The 27,096-nt window shown below is 47.0% G+C and overlaps 1 protein-coding gene across 6 annotated transcripts in view; it reads right to left on the reverse strand.

The window, feature by feature from the left end:
- Nucleotides 1-27,096, reverse strand: part of PAX5 (paired box 5) — a 184,580-nt gene that overhangs the window by 102,413 nt on the left and 55,071 nt on the right. For all 6 annotated transcript variants that reach the window (XM_043891325.1, XM_043891329.1, XM_043891327.1 and 3 more), the window contains one exon: nt 13,958-14,133. In XM_043891325.1, the coding sequence (XP_043747260.1) occupies nt 13,958-14,133 (176 nt within the window). The remainder of the gene's footprint in view (nt 1-13,957; nt 14,134-27,096) is intronic.

A 27,096-nucleotide genomic window follows, 5' to 3' on the forward strand; every position in this document is an offset into this window, starting at 1 on the left:
CTCCTTCCACAAGTGCTTCACAAGACAGGTTTGGTGGTGGATTAAGCTGGATAAATGGTGGTTCGAGGCACAGGCCCTGAACTCTGATTGCCTGGCTTCAAGATCTGGCTCTAAATGTTTCTACTTATGGATCTTCGGACAAGTTGTCCTCTCTCCACTCAGTTTCCTCATCTGTAAAATTGGAATAATTTCACACCACTTACTCCATAGAGCATCAGGTAAAGAACTTCAGCAAGAGTTCGGCACAGATTCCTGGCACACACAGAGTGCTCAGTAAATGTTAGAGGTGTAATCCCTTCCCCAAGCTGTTCACCTCCTCTGGTCATCTTCCAGTTAGTCAACATCCTTCTTAAGGGGAAGCACTCACCTGGAATCCCACGTTACAGGCGTGGCCTGACCAACACAGGATAGTTTACATTCACTGGCAGCCACGTGACCAAGTTCACAGACAACTAAAACCCCTAGATCTTTCTCACCAGCGCTTTGTTAATCTTCATGACCCTTTGCTTGGTCTTCTGAAATCTTACTTTTATAACTATGAAGTTATTATTTAAGAAACCACTGAGCCATCCCTACACAGAGATATGCCCACTCCTGCTATCGCTATAACTGTTACACCCACACCTACAAGCCTAGAAACTCTTCTTTCATTAGTTAACTGAGACTATTCGGCACTCTGAGACATATTCGGCAACAAATAGGAAGAGGGTCTTTCATTTCTGTTTAGCATGATTCTGTGTTGCTTGAATCTTTTTGCAACATACATGTGTTACTTCTGTTTTACCAAATTGGAATCTACTCTGTGGCACTTTTTCTAACTTCTTGAGTTGAATGCTTACGTTTAACCCATTACTCTTTTACCGTCTGTATTAAATTAATGCACTTAAAGCTATGCATTTCCTCTAAGTACCCCTTCAGCTTTATTGTGCAAGTTCTTATATGCAGTGCTGGGTTTTTGTTTTTGGTTTTCAGTTCTAATATTTTGTAATTTCCATTAGGATTTCTTTTCTGACCCAGGGATTTTTTTTTTTTTTCTTCAGAAAATTGCTTTTGATTTTTACCTTCCAAACTACAGAAGACTGGAAACCATAATTTACTTTGGACTATTAAGTTGTAATTTCAGTGCACTGCAATCAAAGCACATGGTTTGTGGTGTGGATTTGGGGTATTGCTGACATTCGTTTTCACAAGCAGCACACAGTCCATTTCTGTGTGTTCTTTGTGGGTGTTTGAAAAGCACGTATACTCTCAAATTGTTGGTTTTCACTCATCTATTTGATCTAACTTGTTAATTATGTTGTGCAAAACTTACGAATGTCTCTGTTAATTTTTTGTCCATTTGATCTATCCATTAATAAGAGGGGTATGGTAAAGTCTCCAGAAAATAATATGGGGTTTTTCCCTTTGTTCATCGATAATTTTTGCTTTATATGTTTTGAGATTCCATTGCTTAGAATATACAGGTTCAGGATTGTTATATTTTCCTGTGAATTTTCTTATCATTGAGTAATGGTCCTCTTTGTCTTTAAGGATACATTGGGCTTTAATTTCATCTGAGAGGGATAGTACTCTATCATATTTTATTTAGTTTTCCTATCTCCTTACTTGCAGCCTTCCAGTACCATTTTGTTTTAGGTTATTCCTATAAGCAGCATATTTCTTAGTTTTAGTTATTTTTCATATCCTCTGTATTATCTAGCAAATTCAATCTATTTATATTTATTGGGACTGCTCAAACATTTTTATTTATTTCTACCATCTACTATCTAATTTTGTATTTTTAATGGTCTAAGCTTCTTTGCTTTTTCCTTCCTCTCCCCTGTTTTCTCTTGGACTCACTGACACTTTATATATCTCCTTGCCTCCTCTGGTTTGGAAGTTATACATTCCATTGTTATGCCTTTAATGATGACCTTTAATTTGCTTACCTGCATCCCTGACATAATCAGATTCACAGTTTATCAATATATTTGTCCTCCAGCTGAGTAATACAAGGGTCTTAGAATTTTCAACTCAGAGCAGCCCACTCCCAGCCTTATATATTATTATTTTCTTTTTTCACTTTGTTTTTAAATCCCCCAAACCAGCCATTATGTTTATTGTTGTTTAGTCACTAAGTTGTGACCGATTCTTTTGCAACCCCAAGGACCATAGCCTGCCAGGCTCTTCTGTCCATGGGATTTTGCAGCTAAGAATACTGGAATGGGTAGCCATTTCCTTCTCCAGGGGGTCTTCCCGACCCAGGGATTGAACCCGTGTTCTCTGCATCAGCAGGCATTTTCTTTACCACTGAGCCACCAGGGAAGCTGACGCTACAGTCAATAGTTATTTAAATAATCCTTTGTATATCAATTATTTGATTATCATTGCTTCTCAATTGGGACTTAAATCTTATTCCTTCTTTCTGTATTTCATATCCTTCTCATAGGCAATATATATTAATAGTTGGGTCTTGTGAGCTTTTTTAAATGCACTCTGACAGTTCCTTTCTTTTAATAGGTATTCTTAGACCATTAATATCGAAAGCAATTATTGATATAATTGGATTAATATCTACTATGTTTTTAATTGTTTTCTATTTATTGAACTTGCTTTTTATTTCTTTTTTCCCTGCTTTTCTTCTTCCTTTTCTGGGTTTAATTAAATATGTCATATGAGTCCATTTTATCTGCTTAGCACTACTTAACTATATACTTAAATATGGTTAAGAGGGTAATTTTTGTATTACGCATTTTTATCACAATTTAAAAAACATTTTTAAGTCAAAAAGATAGTTTTGGTCATTGCCCTAGAATTTTCAATATATATTTACAACTAATCTAAATTAACCTTCAAATAACATTGTACTTCTTAAATTATAGTACAAGTCCCTTCTAAGAGAGTATTCCCAATTCCCCTCTTTACCCCTTGTGACCTGTCATTCATTTCACTCATCCGTATGTTATAATCATGTGGATACAATGTTACATTTTTGCTTTAAGCAATTTCCTTTTAGATCAATTAAAACTTAAGAAAAATCAAAGAATTTTTATCTTTATTTATTCCTTCTCTGACACCCCTCTCTTTTTTTTTTTCCTGCAGATTTGAGTTTCTGACCTATATTATTTTCTTTCTCTCTAAAGAATTAATTTTTTAACATTTCTTGCAAGACAGGTCTGCTGGTCATGAATTCACTCCATTTTTGTTTGACAGAAAATCTTCATTTTTCCTTCATTTTGGGGGGACAATTTCCCAAGGTACAGAGTTCTAGGTTGGTAGGTTTTTCGTTTCAGTGCTTAAAATATTTCACTCCACTCTTTTCCTATTTGCATGGTTTCTGACATGAAATCCACTGTGATTCTTTTCCTTGTTCCTCTTTAAGTAAGGTGGTTTCTGTCCCTCTGGCTTCTTTCAAGGATTTTCTTCATCTTATGTTTTCTGATGTCTGAATATGATATGTGCAGGTTTAGATATTGTGGTATTTTCATCTACTGATTGACATTTTCTGAATTTCCCAGATCTGTGATTTGATTATCTGACATTAATTTTGGAAAATTCTTGGCCATTACTACTTCTCCTCATTTTTCCTTCATTTGGGGGGTACAGTTCTAGGTTGGTGAGTTCAGACGGTAAAGAATTCACCTGCAGTGCAGGAGACCCAGGTTCAACCCTCAGTTGGGAAGATCCCCTGGAGAAGGGAATGGCTACCCACTCCAGTATTCTTGCCTGGAGAATCCCATGGGCAGAGGAGCCTGGCAGGTTACAGTCCAGGGGTTGCAAAGAGTCAGACATGGCTAAGCAACAAACACTTCAAATACTTCTTCATTCTCTCTTCTCCCTCTGGTATTCCAATTATGCATACGTTATTCCTCTCAAAAATTGTCCCAAAATTCTTGGATCATGTTCTAGTTTTTGGTTTGTGCCTTTGCTCTTCCATTCTTTTACTTTTACATTTCAGTTTGAGAAGTTTCTATCGACACATCTCCAAGTTTTCTGACGCCTTTACTTGACTATGTCCGATCTATGGATGCACCCATCAAAGGTCTTCTTTATTTTTGTCACTGTATTTTTAAAAATTTTTCTAGCATTTCTTTTCAATTGTTTCTTAGAGTTTCCACCTCTCTGTCTACATTGCCAACATATTCTTTCATGCTGAATCCTTTTTCCAGTAAATTCCTTAACATATCAATCATAGTTATTTTAAATTCCCTTTCTAGGGACTTTCCTGGTGGCCCAGGGGTTAAGAATCCGCCTTGCAATGCAGGGTATGTGGGTTTAGCCCCTGGTTGGGGAACTAAGATCCCACATGCCACAAAACAATTAAGCCCACTCACCACAATTACTGAGCCCGCATGCCTCAACAAAAGATCCTGCGTGATGCGATTAAGACCTGACGCAACCAAATAAATACTTTTTTTTTATCCCTATCTAATGATTCTAAAACCTGTGTCATCTGTCAAATTCTAAACTCTAATGGCTGAGTCTGCTTCTGATGCTTACTCTATCTCTGCAGACCGTTTTTTTTTTTTTTTTTTCTTGCCTAACTTTTTGTTGAAAGCTGGACACGATAGTATTGAGTACAGAAACTGAGGTGAACAGGCCTTTAGCGTGAGGTTTTCTGTTAATCTGGTAGATCTCAGCTGTAACTCTCTGTATTGTCTTTCCAAATTTTGCAGTAGCTGCTTGCCCTGCAAGCTTAATGCTCTGATGGGTTGAGAATAGTCATTGCCATTCAGTTTGCTCAGCTTTATTTCTTGATGCAAATATGGGAGTGGTGACCCCCAGGCTCTTCATATATTAGAGCCCAAACCAGAAGTCTCTCATATCCTTGTTACTAAAGTACATTGTTTAGCCATTCACCAAGAGTGTATTAGTGGTAAACTCTCTTTTTGTCTAAAATGTTTTCCTTCACTATTAAATGATCATTTATCTGAAGATAGGTCAATTGTTATTATCTCTTAACATTTGAAGATATTTTCTATTGCCATCTGACTTCTGCTGATGCTTTACAAAGCGTCATCACTCCCATATTTGCAACAATAAATAAAGCTAAGCAACCTGAATGACAACTATCCTCAACCCATCAGAGAATGAAGGTTGCATCTACTGCTGTTACCCTATGCCACACAGCACGGTCAATGTCACTAACATGGCACATCTGTAAAAATTTCTTGGATGAATGAATGAATAAATGAATGAAAGAACAACCCTGCAAGGCACAGGCAGCTCTTTGACAATTCACTTGTAATCTTTAAACCCCACATACACAGATTTGCCTGTCATCTAAAAGAGTGGAACAGACAGGAAGAAAAAACTGTAAACAAGTCAAAATAAAAATAAGAGATGAATTCCCAATTTGTTTTCTCTCTCACAGAATGTTAGAGCTAGAATGGATCTCAAGGATGACCCAGTCTAATCTCCCACCCCAAAGGCAGAAATCATGACCCAGAGAGACGTGACTGATCTAAGAGCAGGCCACCATGAAAGCCCAAAGTCTTCCCAGCCTCAGACCTTTGTGCTGGCTGTTCCCTCTGCCTGAGACACTGTTCCCACCACCCTTCCCCACCTTGAGCTCAAAGGTGCCATTCTCAGATAGACATCCCTGACCTCCCATCTCAGTGAGGTCCCACTCTTTCCTCTCAGCACACCCTGATCTGTCTGTTCTCCATGCTCATCACACTCTGTAACTATTGGTAATGGTACACTGCTTTTGCTGGCATAATTATTTTGTTAAAATCTGTTTCTCCGTTGCTGTTGGTAACTTCTGGGGACCACATCTGTCTTTGTGGCTGCTGTGTCCCCAGCACTTAGCACAGTCCTTGGCACAGAGCAAGTACTCCATAAATATTTGCTGAATGAGATCAACCAAGCATTCAGGAGATGTCTACACTTGCAGAGGTCAGGGGGCTGACTCCAGAAGACAGTCTACACCCACAAAAAGCAGAGATTGGAGAATGTGACTTCTTACCAGCTACATCATTTGGGGCATGTTACTTAATTGTTCATCTGCCAAATGAAGACTATACTGCATATACTGTCTCATAGTTGACGTGAGCAAGAGAGCTGGGGGAGAGGTTGTTGTGATTTTTTAGTGAGCAATTCCTTTATCTTCAATTGCGCCTCACACTCCGTCAGACCCGCTGCAGGTGGTGGCTCCTGTGGGCAGGACACAGGTCTGTTCAATCCTTCTCTCCACTGCCTACCTCCTCGGGGTCTGGCCCTGAACCTCTGGACAGAGGATGCCGGGCACTGTGTGCAGGCGGTGAGGACAGCAGCAGCCCCTGGTGTCTAGACTCCCAGAACCCCAGCCCTGTTCTACGCAGTGGAAGAGCTGGGCTCCTCGCTGGTCTCCCAAGACCTTGCAGCCTCCAGTCCTTTGCGGCTCTGAGTCACAGCCCCCATGACTCAGGCCTCTCTGCCTGCCCGAGTGAGGACCCTGAGGGTCCTCAGTGTCCCTGCCACGCTGCAACATCAAAGGTCTCCTTCTGCTGCCTCTCCTTTCCCTTCCCCTCTGTCCCTTCCACCAGACCGTCTCACTCTTCTTATGCTAGAATCATTCTTTCAAGTTGGATGGACCCTGACTTTTAACTGATCAAGTCCTCAGTGGATTCTTAAACTTCTGATACAGCGTATATGATTCTCCTTATATGCCTCCAGTGACGGGACACTCAGTACTTCACAAGGAGGCCCACTCCACTATGGGGAAGCGTGGGCTATTAGAAAGTTCCCGTAGCCTGTCTCCTTCCCTGCTCACACCCCTAAGTCTTCCCTTCTTCAGACCAAATAGTCCCAATTTCTCCAGTCATCCCTTTGAGGAAAGGCTTTCTCTTTTAAAGATCAATTCATTTATTTTAATTGGAGGTCAATTACTTTACAATATTGTGGTGGTTTTTGCCATACACTGACATGAATCAGGACATGTGTCCACCATCCAGAACCCCCCCTCCCACCGCCCTCCCCATCCCATCCCTCTGGGTTGTCCCAGAGGGACACTGGCTTTGAGTGCCCGGTTTCATGCATCGAACTTGGATTGGTGATCTATTTCACATATGGTAATACACATGTTTCAGTGCTATTCTCTCAAATCATCGCACCCTTGCCTTCTCCCACAGAGTCCAAAAGTCTGTTCTTTACATCTGTGTCTTGCTGTCTTGCATATAGGGTTGTCATTACCATCTTTCTAAATTCCATATATACGCATTAATATACTGTATTGGTGTTTCTCTTTCTGACTTACTTCACTTTGTATAACAGGCTCCAGTTTCATCCACCTCATTAGAACTGACTCAAATGCGTTCTTTTTTTATAGCTGGTTAATATTCCATTGTGTATATATACCACAACTTCCTCATCCATTCATCTGCTGATGGACATCTAGGTTGCTTCCATGTCCAAGCTATTGTACACAGTGCTTCAGTGAACACTGGGGTACACGTGTCTCTTTAAATTCTGGTTCAAGGAAAGACTTTCAGCCTCCTCTTCTGAATAAACTCTATTCTGTCTGCAGTGGAGGAGCCTGGCCCTGAGCACAGCTAGCTCAGAGCAGAGGGTACAGTCGCGGCCCCGACTTCGGCTCAGGCCTCCAGAGACCATGCTGGTCGCCGGCAGCCCCGGCACTTCATGATTCCTGCAGAGCTCCCAGGGTGAGTAGACTGGACCGCCAGGTTGTGTCTCGAGGACACTGCCTGCCTGCAAGAGTCCATGGTCAGCCTGATTGTGTTTAACTGTGGGGAGTCTAGTGGCTACCAGTGTGAGCTCTGGACCTGGCTTCCAACTTGGCTCCACACTTACTGAGTCCCTGTGGCTAAGTCACTGAACTGATCTCACCAAGCCTCAGCCATCCTGTCTGCACAATGGGGATAACAGGAGTTTTGTGACTTTGTAAAGAGATGGGGCTGGGAGAGTTCTTCTCAGAATAGAGCCAGGTCCCTGGTAAGCAATGAATACAACAATTATTAACAGTAATGACTAGAACCCGGTGCATTCATGAGCTCAAACAAGAGGCAAGACAGCCTGGACTAAGTGGGTGAGTGAAGGGCTCCCAGGGCAGGCAGGACTCCTGCTGGGCCTGGACAGCATAGGTTTAGAAACAGACTGAAAGAGTGTTCCATCCAGGGAAACTGTGAGCAGGAGTTTGGGGAATAACAGCATCAAGAAAGAATAATAACTGCAGTCCCTGCCTCACTCCAAGCTCAGAGCCATCCCTGGGGTTCCCACGCTTGGGCACGCATTCTCTCACACACACACACACACACACACCAGCCATCGTCCATGGCGCACACACACACACACACACACACACACCAGCCATCATCCATGGCACACACACACACACACACATACACACACCAGCCATCGTCCATGGCACACACACACACACACACACCAGCCATCGTCCATGCATGCACACACACACACACACCAGCCATCGTCCATGCATGCACACACACACACACACACACACACACACACACACACACACACAGCCATCGTCCATGGCCCACTCGCATACGAGGAGCCCAACCCATGTGGAGCATGAGGGGTCAGGCCCGGCTCCAGCAGAGCATCGTGTAGGGAAGCAGAGGGCCGCGGGGATGGTGAAGGGCCGGGATGAAGACAGAAAGCTGGGATTTAGATTTTGAGCAGTGGGAAACCACAAGGGCCACCACGTGAGGATGCGCTTCGGGAAGAGAAAGCCCGCAGGGCAGCAGGAACCGCGCAGGAGGCAGGAGCCCCACGGACGCTTGCTTCCAGGAGCGCCGACCAGCCCAGGCCTCAGACTCTGGGCTCCTTGGGACGCACTGCCTCCAGGCAAAGCCAGCCCTTCGGGGTTCAGGGCCGCCCGCTGCTGCAGCCCTTTGTCTCCGACTTTCTTTGACTCAGCCCATATGCCAGCCACTTAGCCTGGCCCGCAGGTCCCTGCCGTACCTCCACCCTCCACGCCTTTATCCATGTAGCTCCCGCCTAGAACGCCCTCTGCAGCCAACTCTACCTTCTCCACAGAGCTGCGTTCTGCCCACCCCTCAAGGCACCGCATGAAAGACACCTCCTCCAGGAAGCCTTTCCCCATGCTTAGCCTGGCACACCTGTCTCCGCTCCCCACTTCCCTCCCTGCCCGCTCTCCTCCAGAATTCCCTGAAGAACGAAAACATGTGTGCCACCTCATCATTTCCTCACAGTCCCCAGCTCTCTACCTGACTTAGCAAGAGTTCAAACCCTCTCTGATGACCCAGCTCAATCGTGCTCAGAAACATAAAACCAACCCCTTCCCAGGAAGAGGATGCCCACAGAAGCAGGCAGCACTCAGCCCCAGGCCCACCAGCCTGGAGAAAGGCCGCTGAGCAGGGGCAAAGCAGCTGATGGGGGCAGGAGTCATTCCTGGCGGCTTCTCTGTTAGCAAGGGACAGGACTTCTCCCGGTTTAACCCCCTGTGACCTTTGAACTTCCCGGGAGGTCAGCAGCACGTCCCCCTTCCCCAGCTGTCTTCCTGTCTCTGGCCCGATGGGAGGGAGGGCCCTGGGCCCGTTCCATTTTGCGCCCGTATTGATCTGTTGGCAGCAATGGGCTGGATAATTAGCCAGGAATTAGGGTTTCTATTACAGCCAGGAGGCTGCTCCAGCTGATTTATCACCTGAATAATTTACTGTGATTGAAAGGAAATTAAAATGAACTCCATTTGACAACTGTGAGCTTTTATGGGCTTTAGTGAAGGCTCAAAAGCCAGATTAATAGCCTAGTGTTGGTTAATAGTCTGCCGAGAGTAAATACGGCAGGCTGTGCTCGGGGGTGGCCTTCCTGCCGTGGCCGGAGGAGGGACCAGCTCCCGCCAGCCAGCAGCGTGGCACCCATGACAGCGTCAACGTGAGTTTTACTGAAACACATTCCACTGTTCGAAACACACACACACACACACCACTCGCCCGCGTTTCTGTTTTTTTTCTCTTCTCCTCCAAGGTGATTTTTACTCACTCCACATGGAGGAAAACCAGAATTGCTTTTTCAATAACCATTTTGAAAAGGAAGTGTTTCATTGTCCTAGGAGTGTGTATACATTAACCCATTCTACCCAGGACAAGGTTTTACTAAGTTCCTGTTTAAAAGGAAGAAGCATGGCTGCTTCCACCCGGGACAGATCTTGGCAGGAAGAGCAGCCAGGTGAGGGTGGGCTCTGAGCTTGTGGAAGTGACAGGCAGGACCCCAGCCTGGCCCTGGGGAAGTATGCTCTTCCCATGGCAGTTGGAGGCAGGGGGATTAAGGAGGATCTGACCACCCAAGCCTCTGGCAAGACTCTGAGGGTTCTAAGAATGACCAGCGGACTCTGGCTGCAAAAGGCCAGTTCTGAAAACCAGCCAATCAGAAAACTGGCTCCGAGAACTGTTTGGGGACACGGAGGCCCATATATCTGTCTTGTCCAAGGTAGACAAAAGATCTTGAGGTCAGAGTCCAGGTCTGCAGCCTCGACAAATCCCAGAAGCCTGAAACGGTCAGGGTGAACGGTCTGAAAAAAAATGTTCCAGTCTGTAAAATGGGCTCACAAATCTTGCCTGGCCTGTGTAGCGGGCATTTGCATGGAGAGTCTGATGCAAGGATGGATGTGAAAGATCTTTGGAAACTGCATAGACAGGGAAGATCACTGCCACTACTGCTGGGCTATGCTGGGCTGATGTCAAAACCACACTCCCTACTGTCCCAGATACAGAAACTGAAGTCTGGAGTAAAAGTGACTTGCCCAGCTGGGCAGAGGCTGGACTCAAGTCAGACACTCCCAAGTCTAAGGCCAGTAAATCTTCATCCTCCCCCACGAGCTGCCACTAGACCCAGGAGACCAGATCAGCTCACACTTGGAAGAGGGGCCGGCCCTGATGGCCAGAGCTCTGGGCCCGCTCCTGACCCACTGGGGCTCACAGGCCAGGCTGCCAGCAGGTGTGAGAAACCTGTACCCTTGACGCACGTCCCTTCCTAGCCTGTGGCCCCTTGCTCTGCCAACATTTATCCCAAGTGACTGGGAGTGCGGAGCGAGGGTACGTCATTCATAGTCCAGTGCCTGTGTGCGTACCCGCAGCCCCGTGGTCTCACCTACTATCTCTCCTCATTACGGCCCATTACGGGAAGGTGAACCAGAAAGCACTGAGTCAGTCATTACCCCGCAGGCGGGCCCTGCCTCGGAGCCCACACAATCAGAGTCAGGCCCGCAGAGTGTCCGTGTCGTTCTGAAGGACACTGCAAGGCCAGACTGCTAGGAACAGGGTTCCTCCTCCAAGGCCCATCTCTACACAGGCCTACTGATCTGTCCCCCAGCGTCACTTCCTCCATGACATCCTTCCTCCCCGTGCTCGCTGCGGAGGCACCGTCTCTGTTCATCGGGGTACACAGAACTTTCTCCCTCACCTTACAGGTTCTGAATCCACATCACATTGCCCCTGTGAGGCTGGGGGCTGAGCTGAGGTCTGATTCATCCTGCCCTCCTGCCTCTGGGGGCCCAGCACTGTGCCAGAGTCACAGCTACCATGTAAGATACATGCGGGATAAATGAGCAAATGAGCATCTGAGCAAGTGAGTGCATGGATACGTGGGTGGACTCCTCCAAAGCATGAAGCCCTATAGTCTGCCTCGGCTTCTGGGCATTCCAAGCTGAATGAACTAGGATTAGATTCTGTGTTTGCATGAGAATCACATGAAACACAGAGGGAAACATGATCCCTGACACCTAAAGTCTGAATTAAGTAAATAAGAGCTTAGTAGAAATGCCAGAGGTTTTGTGCAGAGGTCAGACAAACCTATTCTTTCTGTGGGCCTCTAAGAAATGAGGAGATTGATAGCTTCTTTTTAGAGCCCTACTGGCTCTAAAATTATGTAATATTGTCAAAGGTTACAAGATAACTTTTCTCCCAGATTCTGGAGGGAAAGGTAGGCTCATCCAAGGAAGGTGCCAAGTTGAGTCCCTCTGCTCTCTCCTTATGGGGTCAGATGGAATGTGGCTTCGGGCATCTCTCTGAAGGGCTCCGAGCAGTGGGACAGGCTGCCTGTGATGGAAACAGACACTTCTCCCCAGAGCCCAGGACCTACAGTGTGTGAGACTAGCTCTGACCTGCACCCATGACTGTGTGATTCCTGGAGGAGGGGTCACTCCACTGCAGGAGAAAGACGGAAACGCTGAGCACCGTCTATGAGACCAGGCCCGGCTTCCCGGCATCTCCTCCTCCCCTCCCCCAGTCCCTTCCCTGAAGCCCAGCCACACTTCCCTTCCTTCCTCACTCCTGCCACACTCCCTCTGGCCTCAGGGTCTTTGTACTCTTCTCTCTGCCAGTCCGTTCTCCCGACCACGTCCCTTCGGGGCTCAGCGGAAGCCACTGCGGCCTCCAGGCTGGCTCAGTACCTGCTTTATGCCTTCAGAGAACCTCAGACGTCTCCTCCTCAGTGCCTAGCACATCTGTCATCCAAGACCCTTTGAGTAATCCTTCTTTGTTGTGATTCTTCCACACATCAGCAGTCTCCCTGAGGGCAGGTCTAAGCCTGTCTTGTTCACTCATGTACCGAGTGACTGGCTCAGTGCCTTGCATATGATAAACACTCATCAGTGTTTGTTAAGTGAATACATAACTTGTTGGGTGAGTGAGTCAGTGAATGAAAGTCACTCAGTCATGTTTGACTCTTTGCAACCCCATGGCCAGGCTCCTCTGTCCACAGAATTCTCCTGGCAAGAATAATGGAGTGGGTATTCATTCTCTCCTCCAGGGAAACTTCTCCACCCTGGGACTGAACTCAGGTCTCCTGCACTTGCAGGCAGATTCTTTACCATCTGAACCAGCAGGGAAGCCCAGACTTGTTGGGTGACCTTAGGCCAAGCCTCTTTGCCTCACTAGGCCCCAGGTTCCCCATCTGAAAACAAAGTAGCTAGATGGTCTGTGAGTGTCCTCCTAGGAACCACGCAAAGGCAGCCAGACTGTCACAGGGTGGTGGTCCCTGGGGCCTTGCTCACTCCTCCCTGTCCAAGGTCCCCTCCGGCACCTCCTCTCTCCACGGCAGCCTGTCCTGCAGCCTACACTGTTTCGGGTGACTCTTTGGGAAAACTGCAGAAGCCATCCTCTCATTAGTCTGCAGAGGAGGCTCAGCAGGTTAGTCTTCACCACCAGGACCAGCCAGCAAGTGCTGGGGAAGTCACCGCTCTAGGCCCCTGCATCTCACCCAGCGGATGGCAGCTCTCAGGACGCAGGAATCAAGTCCGAGCCACCTGTGCCTGTGAGGTCTCCAGCCCAGGGCTTGTCACATGCGGGGCACCAGGAACCAGTCTCCTGAATCAAATCTGGTACTCAGGGGGAAACTTATCGAGGTCCTGAGAGCGTCTCCCTGGGCAGAGCCTTTCTGGTCCCTCCCTTCTCTGTAGCCACAGGCAGGGACTGCTTCTCAGCCCAGGTTAGAGCAGGAGGCTGCTAGCAAGGGATCATCTTGCTTTCTTCCCTCTCTTGCTAATGACCCAGCTGTGAGTCTGTCCAGTGAGACACTTCTTCATCTCCAGACCCTTGGATTCAATTCTAAAAGCATGACAGGGCAACATGACGAGAGGGCTGACAGTGGGGGACACGCCAGGGCCATCATCACCTGGTTTATGGCCATACGGTGCTCACATATCTCCACCTGCATCCTGACAGACAGGATAATGACCCAAGACCACCTCAAGTGGCTCAGGACATCATTACACCAGCCTGTGCACAGAGCCCCGGGTAAGCACAGCCCACTCAGCAATGGCAGAGCAGCCAGACACGGAACGCCCCCCGCCGGGCCCGAGAGAGCAGGCACCAGGGCCAGCAATCGCGAGAGCCCCAGATGCGTCCTCTAGACCTCGGAGGCCGCCACTGGCCAGGTGTGGCTCTGAGTAACACCCGGCACTCTCACGCACACCCTGCCGGATGCCTTCGGGTGCGTCACCCAGGCCTGCCTGCGGGGGGCGGGTGGCGGAGGCGGCGAGTCGGGGTCATACCTGCTCGGGCTTGATGGGCTCCGCGGTGGTGAAGATGTCCGGGTAGTGCTGCCTCTCAAACACGCGGTCCAGCACCTCCAGCTGCTGTTGCGTGAACAGGTCTCCCCGCATCTGCTTCCGGAGGAAATCTCGGCCTGGCAGTGAGTGGCCGTTCGGCACGGGAGACTCCTGAATACCTTTGATGAGCACGAGAGAGGAGGAGTGAGTGCGGGTGCCGCAAGCCGCTGGGCAAGACAGGCCGGACCCTGGATTGGGAAGCGGGTCTGGGGGACACCAAGCCCACCTCCTTCCCTGATGAGAGAGGACACAGGAGCGCAGGTGGGGAGGGCTTCTTTGCCGAGGTCGCCCGACTGGTTAGGCCAGAGCCAGCTTCCCACAGCCACACGCCAGGCCCTGCGTGAAGCATGTATCATTGCAGTTAATCCCCACAATGAAACCAATGCAGATGGCATTATTTCCCCCATTTTGCAGTTGAGAAAATTGAGACCTAGAAAAGTAGACTGATTTGCCTGAGGATTGGAACTCAGGTTGACTCAGAGGCTTAACCACCAAGCACCACCGCCTCTCCTGCAGTGAAGGTCCCCTTGGATCAGTTTTGTCCCAGAGCTGAGGCCCTTACCTGGGACGTTTGCCATCATATCTTGTGACCAGCCAATAAAACACAAGTGTTAGGAAGGCTGTAGGGAAACACATGCTCTCATACAGGTCTGACGGGAGTCTACTCATCACACACCCCTGGTGGACAATTTGATAAAATCTATCAAGATCACATGGGGCTCTCGTGACAGGAATACTGGAGTGCTCTGCCATCCCCTCCTCCAGTGGTCCATTTTGTCAGAACACTCCACTATGACCCATCCTGAGCCTAGCACGGCATGGCTCATAGCTTCACTGAGTTACACAAGCCCCTCACCACAAGGCTGTGAGACGGTTAGACAGCATTACCAACTCAACGGACAGGAATTTGAGCAAACTCCAGGAAATGGTGAAGGAGAGGGAAGCCTGGCACGCTGCAGTCCATCGGGTCGCAAAGAGTCAGACACAACCCAGTGACTAAACAACAAAGTCAGGATCACAAATGCAAGTTCTCTTTGATAGAGCAATTGCACCTCTGGGAATTTATTTTACAGTTAAACTTACACCTATAGGAAGTGATACATGTACAAAGTACTAGTAGCAAAAGACAGGAAACAACCCAAAGTTTGTTTTAGGAACTGGTTAAATAAGTTATGGTCTGCTCACACAGTAGAACCCCGCGCAGCAGCAAAAAGGAAAGAGGACTTCCTCTGCGAAGTGATCCAGAAAGATGTTCAAGACACATCGTGAAATGAAAAATAAATAAATAAGATTCAGCACAGCACACAATCTTTCGTGTAAAAAAGGAAGAAAATAAGACTTTACATGCATTGTGTGTGTGTGTGTGTGTATTTATTTATATATTTAACTTTAACTTATATGCAGAATACATCATGCGAAATGCCGAGCTGCATGAAGTGCAGACTAGAATCAAGATTGCCGAGAGAAATATCAATAACCTCAGATACACAGATGTCACCACCCTTATGGTAGAAAGTGAAGAACTAAAGAGCCTCTTGAGGAAAATGAAAGAGGAGAGTGAAAAAGCTGGCTTAAAACCCAAAATTCAGAAAACTAAGATCATGGCATTCGGTTCCATCACTTCAAGGCAAATAGATGGAGAAACAATGGAAACAGTGACAGACTTTATTTTCTTGGGCTCCAAAATCACTGCAGATGGTGACCGCAGCCATGAAATTAAAAGATGCTTGTTCCTTGGAAGAAAAGTTATGACCAACCTAGACAGCATATTTAAAAGCAGAGACATTACTTTGCCAACAAAGGTCTGTCTAGTCAAAGCTATGGTTTTTCCAGTAGTCACATGTGGATGTGAAAGTTGGACTATAAAGAAAGCTGAGCGCTGAAGAATTTGTGCTTTTGAACTGTGGTGTTGGAGAAGACTCTTGAGAGTCCCCTGGACTGCAAGGAGATCAAACCAGTCCGTCCTAAAGGAAATCAGTCCTGAATACTCATCGGAAGGACTGATGCTAAAGCTGAAACTCCAATACTTTGGCCACCTAATGTGAAGAACTGGCTCATTGGAAAAGACGCTGATGCTGGGAAAGATTGAAGACAGGAGAAGAAGGGGACGACAGAGGATGAGATGGTTGGATGGCATCACTGACTCGATGGACATGAGTTTGAGCAAGCTTTGAGAGTTGGTGATGGACAGGTGATGGACAGGGGAGCCTAACGTGCTGCAGTCGATGGGGTCACAAAGAGTAGGACACAGCTGAGTGACTGGACTGAACTGAACTGATAAATATATATATGTGTGGGTGTGTGTTTCTCGTGGTGCCTTCCAGAGCCATACGAAGGCAACATGAGAAATATTTAGAGTGGTACCCATTTAGGGAGGTAGAAACTAAATGGATGGAGGCAAAAGGGAAGGAGACTTTTCATAGCATGACTGTTCTGTTTGCTTTGTTACAGAACTTTAAATGTATTGCCTATTCAGAAATGTAAATTACAAAGAAAGTACAGCATTAAATTCTCTATGGGTTCTGTATTGTTAGCTCTTCACACTATCACAGTCCCTGGTGGTGATGCCTACATTTCAAAGAAAATATTACACACTATCAATTGAAAATTAAAATGGTTGAAATATATTTTGTGAGCTTTGCGTCTGAACCATCCAAAACAAGAGAAATGGTGGGTGAAAGATTCCAGTGAGGAATGGCCTCCGGGGCCATCATTCCCCAAAGCCCTCTGGAACCAAGTTGCTCATTCAGGGCCACCCAGAAACACTGCTGGTAGACAGGCCCAGAGGAGAGGCCTCTGCTTTTGCCATTGGGAAGCCCTAGGGGGAACCAGTGTGTGTCACATCTCTCCCTGGCAGGTGCCCTTACAGAAGGCCATCGCCAGTCCCCCTTCCACCCCTGCCCCACCAGCCCGCTGCTGCCCCAAACTTCATTCATCAGGTCAAAGCCCCACCCATGTAAGAAGGAATCCACACCAAGGAGCTTGAAGCAGTGGGATGCTGTGTCCCTGAGATAATGCCCAAAGCTGGTGTTTCCCCAGATGTCTTACTGGGGGCAACTACAATACAGGCTCTGACATTTGAACAAAGACACCAGCTTTGGGTGTTGAAAGGAGTGCTGGCCTTTCAGAGTCCCCTCTGTAGGCAGAGAGCTCAGAGTGCCCCAGAAACCTCTACTGGAAAGGTCTTCAGAGGTGGCTCAGGACACCCCTGAGAAAATGGGTCCCAGGTCAGTTCTGGCCCAAGAGGATACCTAAGCTGGGCTACAGACTGAACGACCGACAGCCCAACATGAGGGCTCCTCAGCGGGATCTCTGACTCATGTCTTCCAGCCTGGAGCCCGAGGCCCTCCTCTAGAAGCCTGTGACACTGGCCTTCCTGCCCGTGGGACATCATCCTCAGATCCCCCTCTTCCATCATGGCCTACCCCGTGGGATTATCCCACAAGGGCACCAAGACGAGCGGTATGTGGGAGCTCACGGCTCAGATGCGGTCTGCCCAGCAGTGTTTTCCACTGGCTGGCATTCACCAAGGGGCCCTTGTGTGCACAAGTGTACACGCACACACACACACGGGGGAAGAAGGCTCAGCTGGCCTCTCCTCAGCTACTGCTCTGGCGAGTCGTCCTGACCCCCGGCACTCTCGCCAAAGCATGACCTTGGCCTGAGTTCCCCAGTGCTCCCACTGAGGAGTCTCTTCCCATCAGAGTAACTGCGTCCACCTCTAGGAGACTTCTCCCTGCCCACCAACTCCACATAAACTCACTAGCCCCTGTCCTCCCTGCCAGGCTCTGAACTCCTAATAAGGGCTCCTTCCTGTCTGCAGGCTCCTGGCCACTCCTGCCAAGGCCCCACCCTGCTGAGCCCCACTGGACGGTGTCCACCTCTTCCCTCCCCATCGGGCTGCCCCACCAGACGTGCCCCCACCTCGGCCTCTGGAGGAGGTCAGTCCCTGGCAGCCAGGCTGTCCTCCTGTCCTCTCGCACGGGCTTCACAGGCTGGGCTCTGCGCACAGCTCGGAGCTCCGGAAAGCCAGAGCTTCGCCTCCACTGAGGAAGCTCAGAGAGGCTGGCTCAGCGGAGGGCTCCAGTGGGCAAGGTCACTGTGTGGTCACCAAGCAGGGCCTGGCACAGAGGTAAGGCTCAGGACGCATGCCAAACCAAGCGCACACACTCAGGGTCCTTGGGAGCCCAGGGCCCAGGACACCGCCAATTCTGCAGCACAGGCAGCCTCACCAAGTCTTCCAGAAAGAAGGCCCACCACGTCCTGCTCTGGCCTTCTGAAAGTCAGCCACAGCGCCATGGGCTGAGCCTGGGAGAGTGTGCAGGCTGTCCTGGTGACCCAGGCATAGAGTTGAGGACTGCGAGCTGGGAAGAGCTGCCCCCAGTCACTCACCCCAGCACGGCCTCTGCTTTCTCTCTCCTGGCCACTCCTGCCACGAGCTGGGCATGTCAGGCGGAAGGGAGGTGAAGTCTACCTGCCACTTGGCACAGATGCCAAAAGTCTGTTATTTCCTTAAGAAGGCCTGGGGCCCTCCTAAACAACCAACCATTTATTCATTCTTTTAACAGATACCGATACAGAGTTTACTCTGCACCAGGTGATAGCCTCCCAAAGGGAGTCATGCTTGAAGTGGAAGCAGAGGACAAAAGGTCAGCAAGAGCTAAGGGGCAGGGGAGGGTGTAACAGGCAGGGGAGGAGATGAACGGGACAGAGGGAGCTGGGGTGAGGAGACCCCAGGAGACTCTGGACAGGCAGGCAGGGCTTGGGTCACAGAGGCCACAGAAGCCACAGACGTAATCAGAGCCTCAGCAGAGGAGCAGCGGGGTGGGGAGCCACGGAAAGGAGCTGGGGAAACAATCGCCCTTCACACGTCTCACTCCCAGAGCCTGACCTGCTAGTTCCTTTGGTGCAGGCTGTGCTTTCTAACCCCTGCTCCCAAAGTTTGGAAGGACTCAGTTCAGTTCAGTCTCTCAGTTGTGTCCAACTCTTTGTGACCTCATGGACTGTAGCACGCCAGGCTTCCCTGTCCATCACCAACTGCAGGAACTTGTTTAAACTCATGTCCATCGAGTCAGTGATGCCACCCAACCGTCTCATCCTCTGTCGATCCCTTCTCCTCCTGCCTTCAATGTTTCTCAGCATCAAGGTCTTTCCACTCAGAACTGAATGAGTCATTCTTCAAATCAGGTATTGGAGCTCCAGCTTAAGTATCAGTCCTTCCAATGAATATTCAGGACTGATTTCCTTTAGGATGGACTGGTTTGATCTCCTTGCAGTCCAAGGGACTCTCAAGAGTCTTCTCCAACACCACAGTTCAAAAGTATCAATTCCCTACGGACACCTTATCTTCGACAAAGGAGGCAAGAATATACAATGGAAAAAAGACAACCTCTTTAACAAGTGGTGCTGGGAAAACTGGTCAAACACTTGTAAAAGAATGAAACTAAAACACTTTCTAACACCATACACAAAATAAACTCAAAATGGATTAAAGATCTAAATGTAAGACCAGAAACTATAAAACTCCTAGAGGAGAACACAGGCAAAACACTCTCCGACATAAATCACAGCAAGATCCTCTATGACCCACCTCCCAGAATATTGGAAATAAAAGCAAAACTAAACAAATTGGACCTAATGAAACTTAAAAGCTTTTGCACAACAAAGGAAACTATAAGCAAGGTGAAAAGACAGCCCTCAGATTGGGAGAAAATAATAGCAAATGAAGAAACAGACAAAGGATTAATCTCAAAAATATACAAGCAACTCCTGCAGCTCAATTCCAGAAAAATAAATGACCCAATCAAAAAATGGGCCAAAGATCTAAACAGACATTCCTCCAAAGAAGGCATACAGATGGCTAACAAACACATGAAAAGAAGCTCAACATTACTCATTATCAGAGAAATGCAAATCAAAACCACAATGAGGTACCATTACATGCCAGTCAGAATGGCTGCTATCCAAAAGTCTACAAGCAATAAATGCTGGAGAGGGTGTGGAGAAAAGGGAACCCTCTTACTCTGTTGGTGGGAATGCAAACTAGTACAGCCACTATGGAGAACAGTGTGGAGATTTCTTAAAAAACTGGAAATAGAACTGCCGTATGACCTAGCAATCCCACTCCTGGGCATACACACCAAGGAAACCAGATCTGAAAGAGACACGTGCACCCCAGTGTTCATCGCAGCACTGTTTATAATAGCCAGGACATGGAAGCAACCTAGATGCTCATCAGCAGACGAATGGATAAGGAAGCTGTGGTACATATACACCATGGAATATTACTCAGCCATTAAAAAGAATCCATTTGAATCAGTTCTAATGAGATGGATGAAACTGGAGCCCATTATACAGAGTGAAGTAAGCCAGAAAGATAAAGACCAATACAGTATACTGACGCATATATATGGAATTTAAAAAGATGGTAACGATAACCCTATATGCAAAACAGAAAAAGAGACATGGATGTACAGAACAGACTTTTAGGCTCTGTGGGAGAAGGCGAGGGTGGGATGTTCTGAGAGAATAGCATTGAAACAAGTATACTATCAAGGGTGAAACAGATCACCAGCCCAAGCTGGATGCATTAGACAAGTGCTCAGGGCTGGTGCACTGGGAAGACCCAGAGGGATGGGATGGAGAGGGAGGCAGGAGTGGGGATCGGGATGGGGAACACATGTAAATCCATGGCTGATTCATGTCAATGTATGACAAACACCACTACAATATTGTAAAGTAATTAGCCTCCAACTAATAAAAATAAATGGGGGAAAAAATTTTAAAAATAAAAAATAAAGTGCAAAAAAAAAAGATTAAAAAAAAAAAGCATCAATTCTTCAGCACTCAGCTTTCTTTATAGTCCAACTCTCACATCCATACATGACTACTGGAAAAACCATAGCTTTGACTAGATGGACCTTTGTCAGCAAAGTAATGTCTCTGCTTTTTTTTTTTTTTTTTATGTCTCTGCTTTTTAACACACTAAGTTGGTCATAACTTTTCTTCCAAGGAGCAAGCGTCTTTTAATTTTATGGCTGCAATCACCATCTGTGGTGATTTTGGAGCCCAAGAAAATAAAATCTGTCACTGTTTCCACTGTTTCTCCATCTATTTTCCATGAAGTGATGGGACCAGATGCCACAATCCTTGTTTTCTGAATGTTGAGCTTTAAGCCAACTTCTTCACTCTCTTTCACTTTCATCAAGAGGCTCTTTAGTTCTTCTTCACTTTCTGCCATAAGGGTGGTGTCATCTGCATATCTGCGGTTATTGATGTTTCTCCCGGCAATCTTGATTCCAGCTTGTGCTTCATCCAGCCCAGCATTTCTCATGATGTACTCTGCATATAAGTTAAATAAGTAGGGTGACAACATACAGCCTTGATGTACTCCTTTCCCAATTGGAACCAGTCTGTTGTTCCATGTCCTGTTCTAACTGTTGCTTTTTGACCTGCATACAGATTTCTCAGGAGGCAGGTCAGATGGTATTCTCATCTCTTGAAGAATATTCCACAGTCTGTGGTGATCCACAGAGTCAAAGGCTTTGGCATAATCAATAAAGCAGAAGTAGATGCTTTTCTGGAACTCTCTTGCTTTTTTGATGATCCAACGGATGTTGGCAATTTGATCTCTGGTTCCTCTGCCTTTTCTAAATCCAGCTTGAACATCTGGAAGTTTACGGTTGACATACTGTTGAAGCCTGGCTTGGAGAATTTTGAGCATTACTTTGCTGGCGTGTGAAATGAGTTCAAGCGTGTGGTAGTTTTAACACTCTTTAGCATTGCCTTTCTTTGGGATTGGAATGAAAACTGACCTTTTCCAGTCCTGTGGCCACTGCTGAGTTTCCCAGATTGCTGGCATACTGAGTGCAGCACTTTCACAGCATCATCTTTAGGATTTGAAATAATTCAACTGGAATTCCATCACCTCCACTAGCTTTGTTTGTAGTGATGCTTCCTAAAGTCCACTTGACTTCACATTCCAGGATGTCTGGCTCTAGGTGAGTGATCACACCATCGTGGTTATCTAGGTCATGAAGATCTTTTTTGTATAGTTCTTCTGTGTATTCTTGCCACCTCTTCTTAATATCTCCTGCTTCTGTTAGGTCCTTTATTATGTTAGGTCCATTTCTGTCCTTTATTGAGCCCATCTTTGCACAAAACGTTCCCTTGGTATCTCTAATTTTCTTGAAGAGATTTCTATAGATTTTCCCACTCTATTGTTTTCCTCTATTTCTTTGCACTGACCACTGAGGAAGGCCTCCTTGTCTCTCCTTGCAATTCTTTGGATTAGAATCACCTGCATCCAAATGAGTATATCTCTCCTTTTCTCCTTTGCCTTTAGCTTCTCTTCTTTTCTCAGCTATTTGTAAGGCCTCTTCAGACAACCATTTTACCTTTTTGCATTTCTTTGTCTCGGGGATGGTCTTGATCAGTCTCCTATACAATGTCACGAACCTCCATCCGTCCTCCTTGACTAGGAGCTGGCAAGATGAATTTTGCATTTGTACTCATTTGAAGGTGATATGTGGAGTCAGCCTGTCAGCCACAGGTGATTCACTGAGCCCACACTGAAGGTAAGTCACTCCTCATGGCATGTGCCCCGTTGCCAGGATAAACACTAACCGTGTGCCCCCATGCCACCTCCTCCAGCATGTCTTCCTTCGTTCCCGAGTCACTTCTCCATCTCACCACTTTCTCCCTTATCTTAGAAGTCAAGCCCCCTAGACTCTTCACTCTGACATAGCACTATTAGCTACCTTGGGGAGAAACACCACAGTTAATTTATCTCTGTCTTCTCCAAAGAGAACATTTGTAGAATAAATGAACAAATTAGTAATACTACCTCCACTCCGCAGATCTGGCCTGCAAATGTCACATTCCATCTGACCTCATTCATTCATTCATTTGTTCATTCTTGCCTCAATCAACCTAAGGGAGCAGGCGCTGGGCTAATGCAGGGCAAACAGTGATGAGCAAAAGCTGGTCCTGCCCTGTCCTTGTGGAGTTATGCCCAGGGGAAGAGGCAAACGTTAACTGAAAAATAATCAGACCAGTGAAGGTGAAAGTGTCAACCATGACAAATACTCTGACAAAGAGACTCGTGGTTCTCAGGGGCCAGGGGCATGGCGGACTCATCTCTGGGTACCACAGACAGAGGGTGAGCACGAACCAAAGAGACGACATGCACAGAGACAGCTACAAAAGTGAACGCCAGAAAAACCACCCCCTACACAAGGACTGGTCTGAATCTCCAGGCCTCCAGTGGACACTTCCGTAGCATTTCCCATCCACAAAGATGCTGTCTGACTTCACTGGAGAATGTGGTCTTGGAGACAGGCTCCAGAAGCACTCAGACCCATTTTATTACAGGGAGGAAAAGCTGAATTTGCAATGTGAATGGTATGCTTAAATATATGGATAGACATGGGCAAAAGTACAAAGGTATACAGGGGGCATGGTATCTTTAAATCTTTTTTTCTACTCCAAATCAAATAATATGTAATAGACCCAGTGCTGGGCTTAGTCAACCATGGCTCGTCGAATTAACATTCTGGAAGCTAGCTTCAGGGGAGCAAGGGGCAGGAAGCTGTGTCTCGGGGAGCAAAGAAATGCTGGCTTTAAATTTCAGGTTAAACCAATGTTATTCACAACCCGGCTTTGAAGCTAAAAGCTTTACACAATCAGGTCTGGTCACGCAAAGAGGGAGGAAGCAAAAGAGCCTCAGATTCCCATCTGTCAAGAGAAAGCTGTCTCTTGTGTGTCTTAAAAGATCATAAACCCATTGCGTTTTCTTGAGAGCACAGCAGATTCAGGGGTTTTGCATTTTTTCTTGGAGGGTCCTGGTTTGTTTCTTTAAAAATCATCATGTACTTTATGTCTACAGATGCTCCCTGGGAGAAAAGAAATAAAATAAAAAACAAACAGGAATCTCCCTAATTCCTCTGGCATCATGGCCTTTGGGGTACAGCCCCAGCCGGAAGCCCGGGAGCCCAGGAAAGGAGGCTGGAGCTACTGAGTCAGTCGCTGGCCATTCTCTGAGCCCCATTTCCCTGCAGAGCCCAGCCCAAGTCAGAGCTCCGACACAGCCTCCTTTATCCTCAGCATGGCAGGGCAGTGGAAGGGCCGAGTGGGAGAAGGGCTGGGAGCCAACACACATGGGTTCTAGCCCTGACTCTGCCCTTACTTGCTGGGTGGGCCCAGACAAGTTCCTCTCCCTCTCTGGGCCTTAGATGCCCCACCAATAACCTAAGGAGGCTGTTATTCATTTCTAACCACTTTCTTTTTTTTTTTTTAACCACTTTCTTCTTTAAAATCCATGTAGATTTTGTCTACTAAATAGTATTAAATGAGCATTCATCGTATCTTTACATTTTGGTTGTGTTTTCCATTTTGGTTGTTTGTGAAGTCTTTGTAAGGGAGTAATCCACAACCCAATATTCATTCAACCTCTAAATGATGGCCAAATGTACGCAAGGGATTTTCTCTTTGCTAATATTTGGTTGAGGGATGGACATGTGGGTGGGGGAGGGCTTCTAGGAGGAAGTCAGAGACAGGAGAAATCTTTGTTTTCCCACCGAGCTACATTTTTTTGAAATTGTGAAAATAACTCCCAGATCCCACCGTTAACGCGTCTCGCACTACAACGGGCCCTTCCCTTAGCAGGCTCTTAGGTCCTCTCCCAGTCTGGCTGGCAGTGCTCCGAGGAGGCTGACGTCTAGCCAGCCTGCTGCTTCCGGACTCCGGCACCCACCACGCTCACAGCCCCGCCTCCCTCAGGGAAGATGGAGACACAGCCAGGTCTGTGTGTGTGTCCTGTGCCACAGGAGTCTGGAGCCAGCGCAGGGGGCAACACCGAACTGGTATGGCCTGGGGCATTTCCAGCGTGAGTCAAGTGAGTCCAGGGAGTTTGGGGTGGTTTTCATCAGATGCGGAGAGAGCAATCATAGCTAACTGTTAATTCTTTTTTTTTTTTTTGACCACACCACGTGGCTTGCAGGATCCTAACTCCCCGACCAGCGATCAAACCCAGGCCCCAGCAGTGAAAGCGCTGAGTCCTAATCACTGCACCGACAGGGAATTCTCTGTTGTAGCTAATTCTAAAAGCAACCCATAAAGCAGAAACCAACCAAATTCAGACCATGCTAATCTGCAGCTTTAAGAAATTGTCTCAGATGCAAGAGAAGCTTGCTGAGGGTAGTAGTGGCTCCAGAATTTATCCTCAGGAGGTGCTAGGCAAGACCATGGGTTACAAAGGGGAGGTGAGGGTGGACAGCATATTTGTTCTGGGGCTACATCAGCAAAAGACCCTGCATACACTGAGAGAGCACTATGTATCCCTAGCAAAGATGAAGGGAAGAGAAGACGTCTAAAGACAGAGGTGATGGGGGCATAGGCTCTTTAATCCCTGGTCTCATGCTGGATGGAACACTGCTCCATGCCAGCCTCCCAGGCAAGTTATCTTCACATCTTTACATTTCACTGACCCTCAGAGCATCTGGGTGGATGGGGGGGCTGCATAATCTTACCCCATTTTACAGGTGAGAAAACTGAGGCTCAGAGAGGTTGAGTAGCTGAGGTCACTCAGCTGGGATTTGTACTTCAGTCTCTTGCCTGCAGATCCAGTGCTCTCTTCACCTCCCTCCCTGGGTCAACTGCTAAGACTAAAATCCTCTGTTTCTTCATCTGCAAACCAGTAAGCAGGACATGTAAACAGAACAGTGGTAAGCAGGACCATCTCTGGGGCTTTATAAGGAATAAATGAAATAATCTCAGTGACACATTGACATGAAGTTAGTGTCCAAACAACATTAGCTGCTGTCTGCATCATTTTCACCAGGAAAACCTTTCCAAGACTGCCACAGGACGAAGCCCAGCCCTCCCAGGCCTCCATGATCTGCCCCTCCAGTCAGGATCTTCCCCAACACCATCCAGGCAGGCTACTCCTCATTCCCCAAGAGTCCATGCTCCCCCTCTTCACTGTTCCTTCCGCCGACTCACCCTTCACCCCAGCCCACCAAAGGCTTGTCTAAAAGCCACCTCCTCTCGAAAGCACAAAATCTAAACTAATCGCACCATCTTCCAACTCTCCTCAGCAAGTTGCACGGGCTACCACTGTTATCCTGGATTTCACCCCTTCACAATCCACTCTGTGAGATCCATCCTCTTGGAATCTCCATCTGATTGCTGAGGAAACTGGCAGAGATAACAAGTAACTTGCACAAGGTCACAACAAGGTCACATGGCAGAGCACTTGCATACCTTTTAAAAGTCCTACAGAGAAGCCAGCCACTGTGAGGGATGTGGTGGAGCCCATTGGCTAGGTTCAAATCCTCACTCCATCTCTTAGAAGCCTACGATACTTGAGAAACTTCAATCTCTAATCCCCAATTTTCTCATCCATAAAATGCGATAATACATAATGGTACATGGAATTCGTGAAATTGAATAAGGATATATGTAAAATGCTTAGCATAGCTCCTGGCACAGAATAAGTGCTCAATAAACACAAGCAATGTCTAGGATTACTCCGGCAACCTTTGTTTTCTTCAGCATTGCTTTATTGTGCTTTGCAGATAATTGCCTTTTTTTTTTTTTTTTTTAACAAATTGAAGGTTTGTGGCAACCCTGCAGCAAACGAGTCTATCAGAGCCTTCTTTTCCAACAGCATTTGCTCACTTCATGTCACATTTTGGTAATTCTCACAATAGTTCAAACCCTCTACCAGCAAAAAGATTACGAGGCACTGAAGACTTAGATGGTAGTTAGCATTTTTAGCAATAAAGTAGTTTTTAATTAAGGTGTGTACATCTGTTTTTAGACACAGTGCCACTGCAGACTTAATAGACCACAGTATAGGATAAACATAACTTTATATGCACAGGAAAACCAAAAAAGTGTGTTGACTCCATTTATTTCAAGTTGATTGACTGCGGCGGTATGGAAGCAAACCTGAAATGTCTCCAAGGTATGCCTGTATTTCTTTCCTTCCCTGCTCAGAGTACAAGCTCTCTGAAGACTGAGCCCATGTCTGACTCACCACAAGCAAGGGAGATGCTGATTAATGTTTATTGACTGAATGA

Source organism: Cervus elaphus, chromosome 29 (assembly GCF_910594005.1).
Source record: "Cervus elaphus chromosome 29, mCerEla1.1, whole genome shotgun sequence".
NCBI classification, from domain to species: domain Eukaryota; kingdom Metazoa; phylum Chordata; class Mammalia; order Artiodactyla; family Cervidae; genus Cervus; species Cervus elaphus.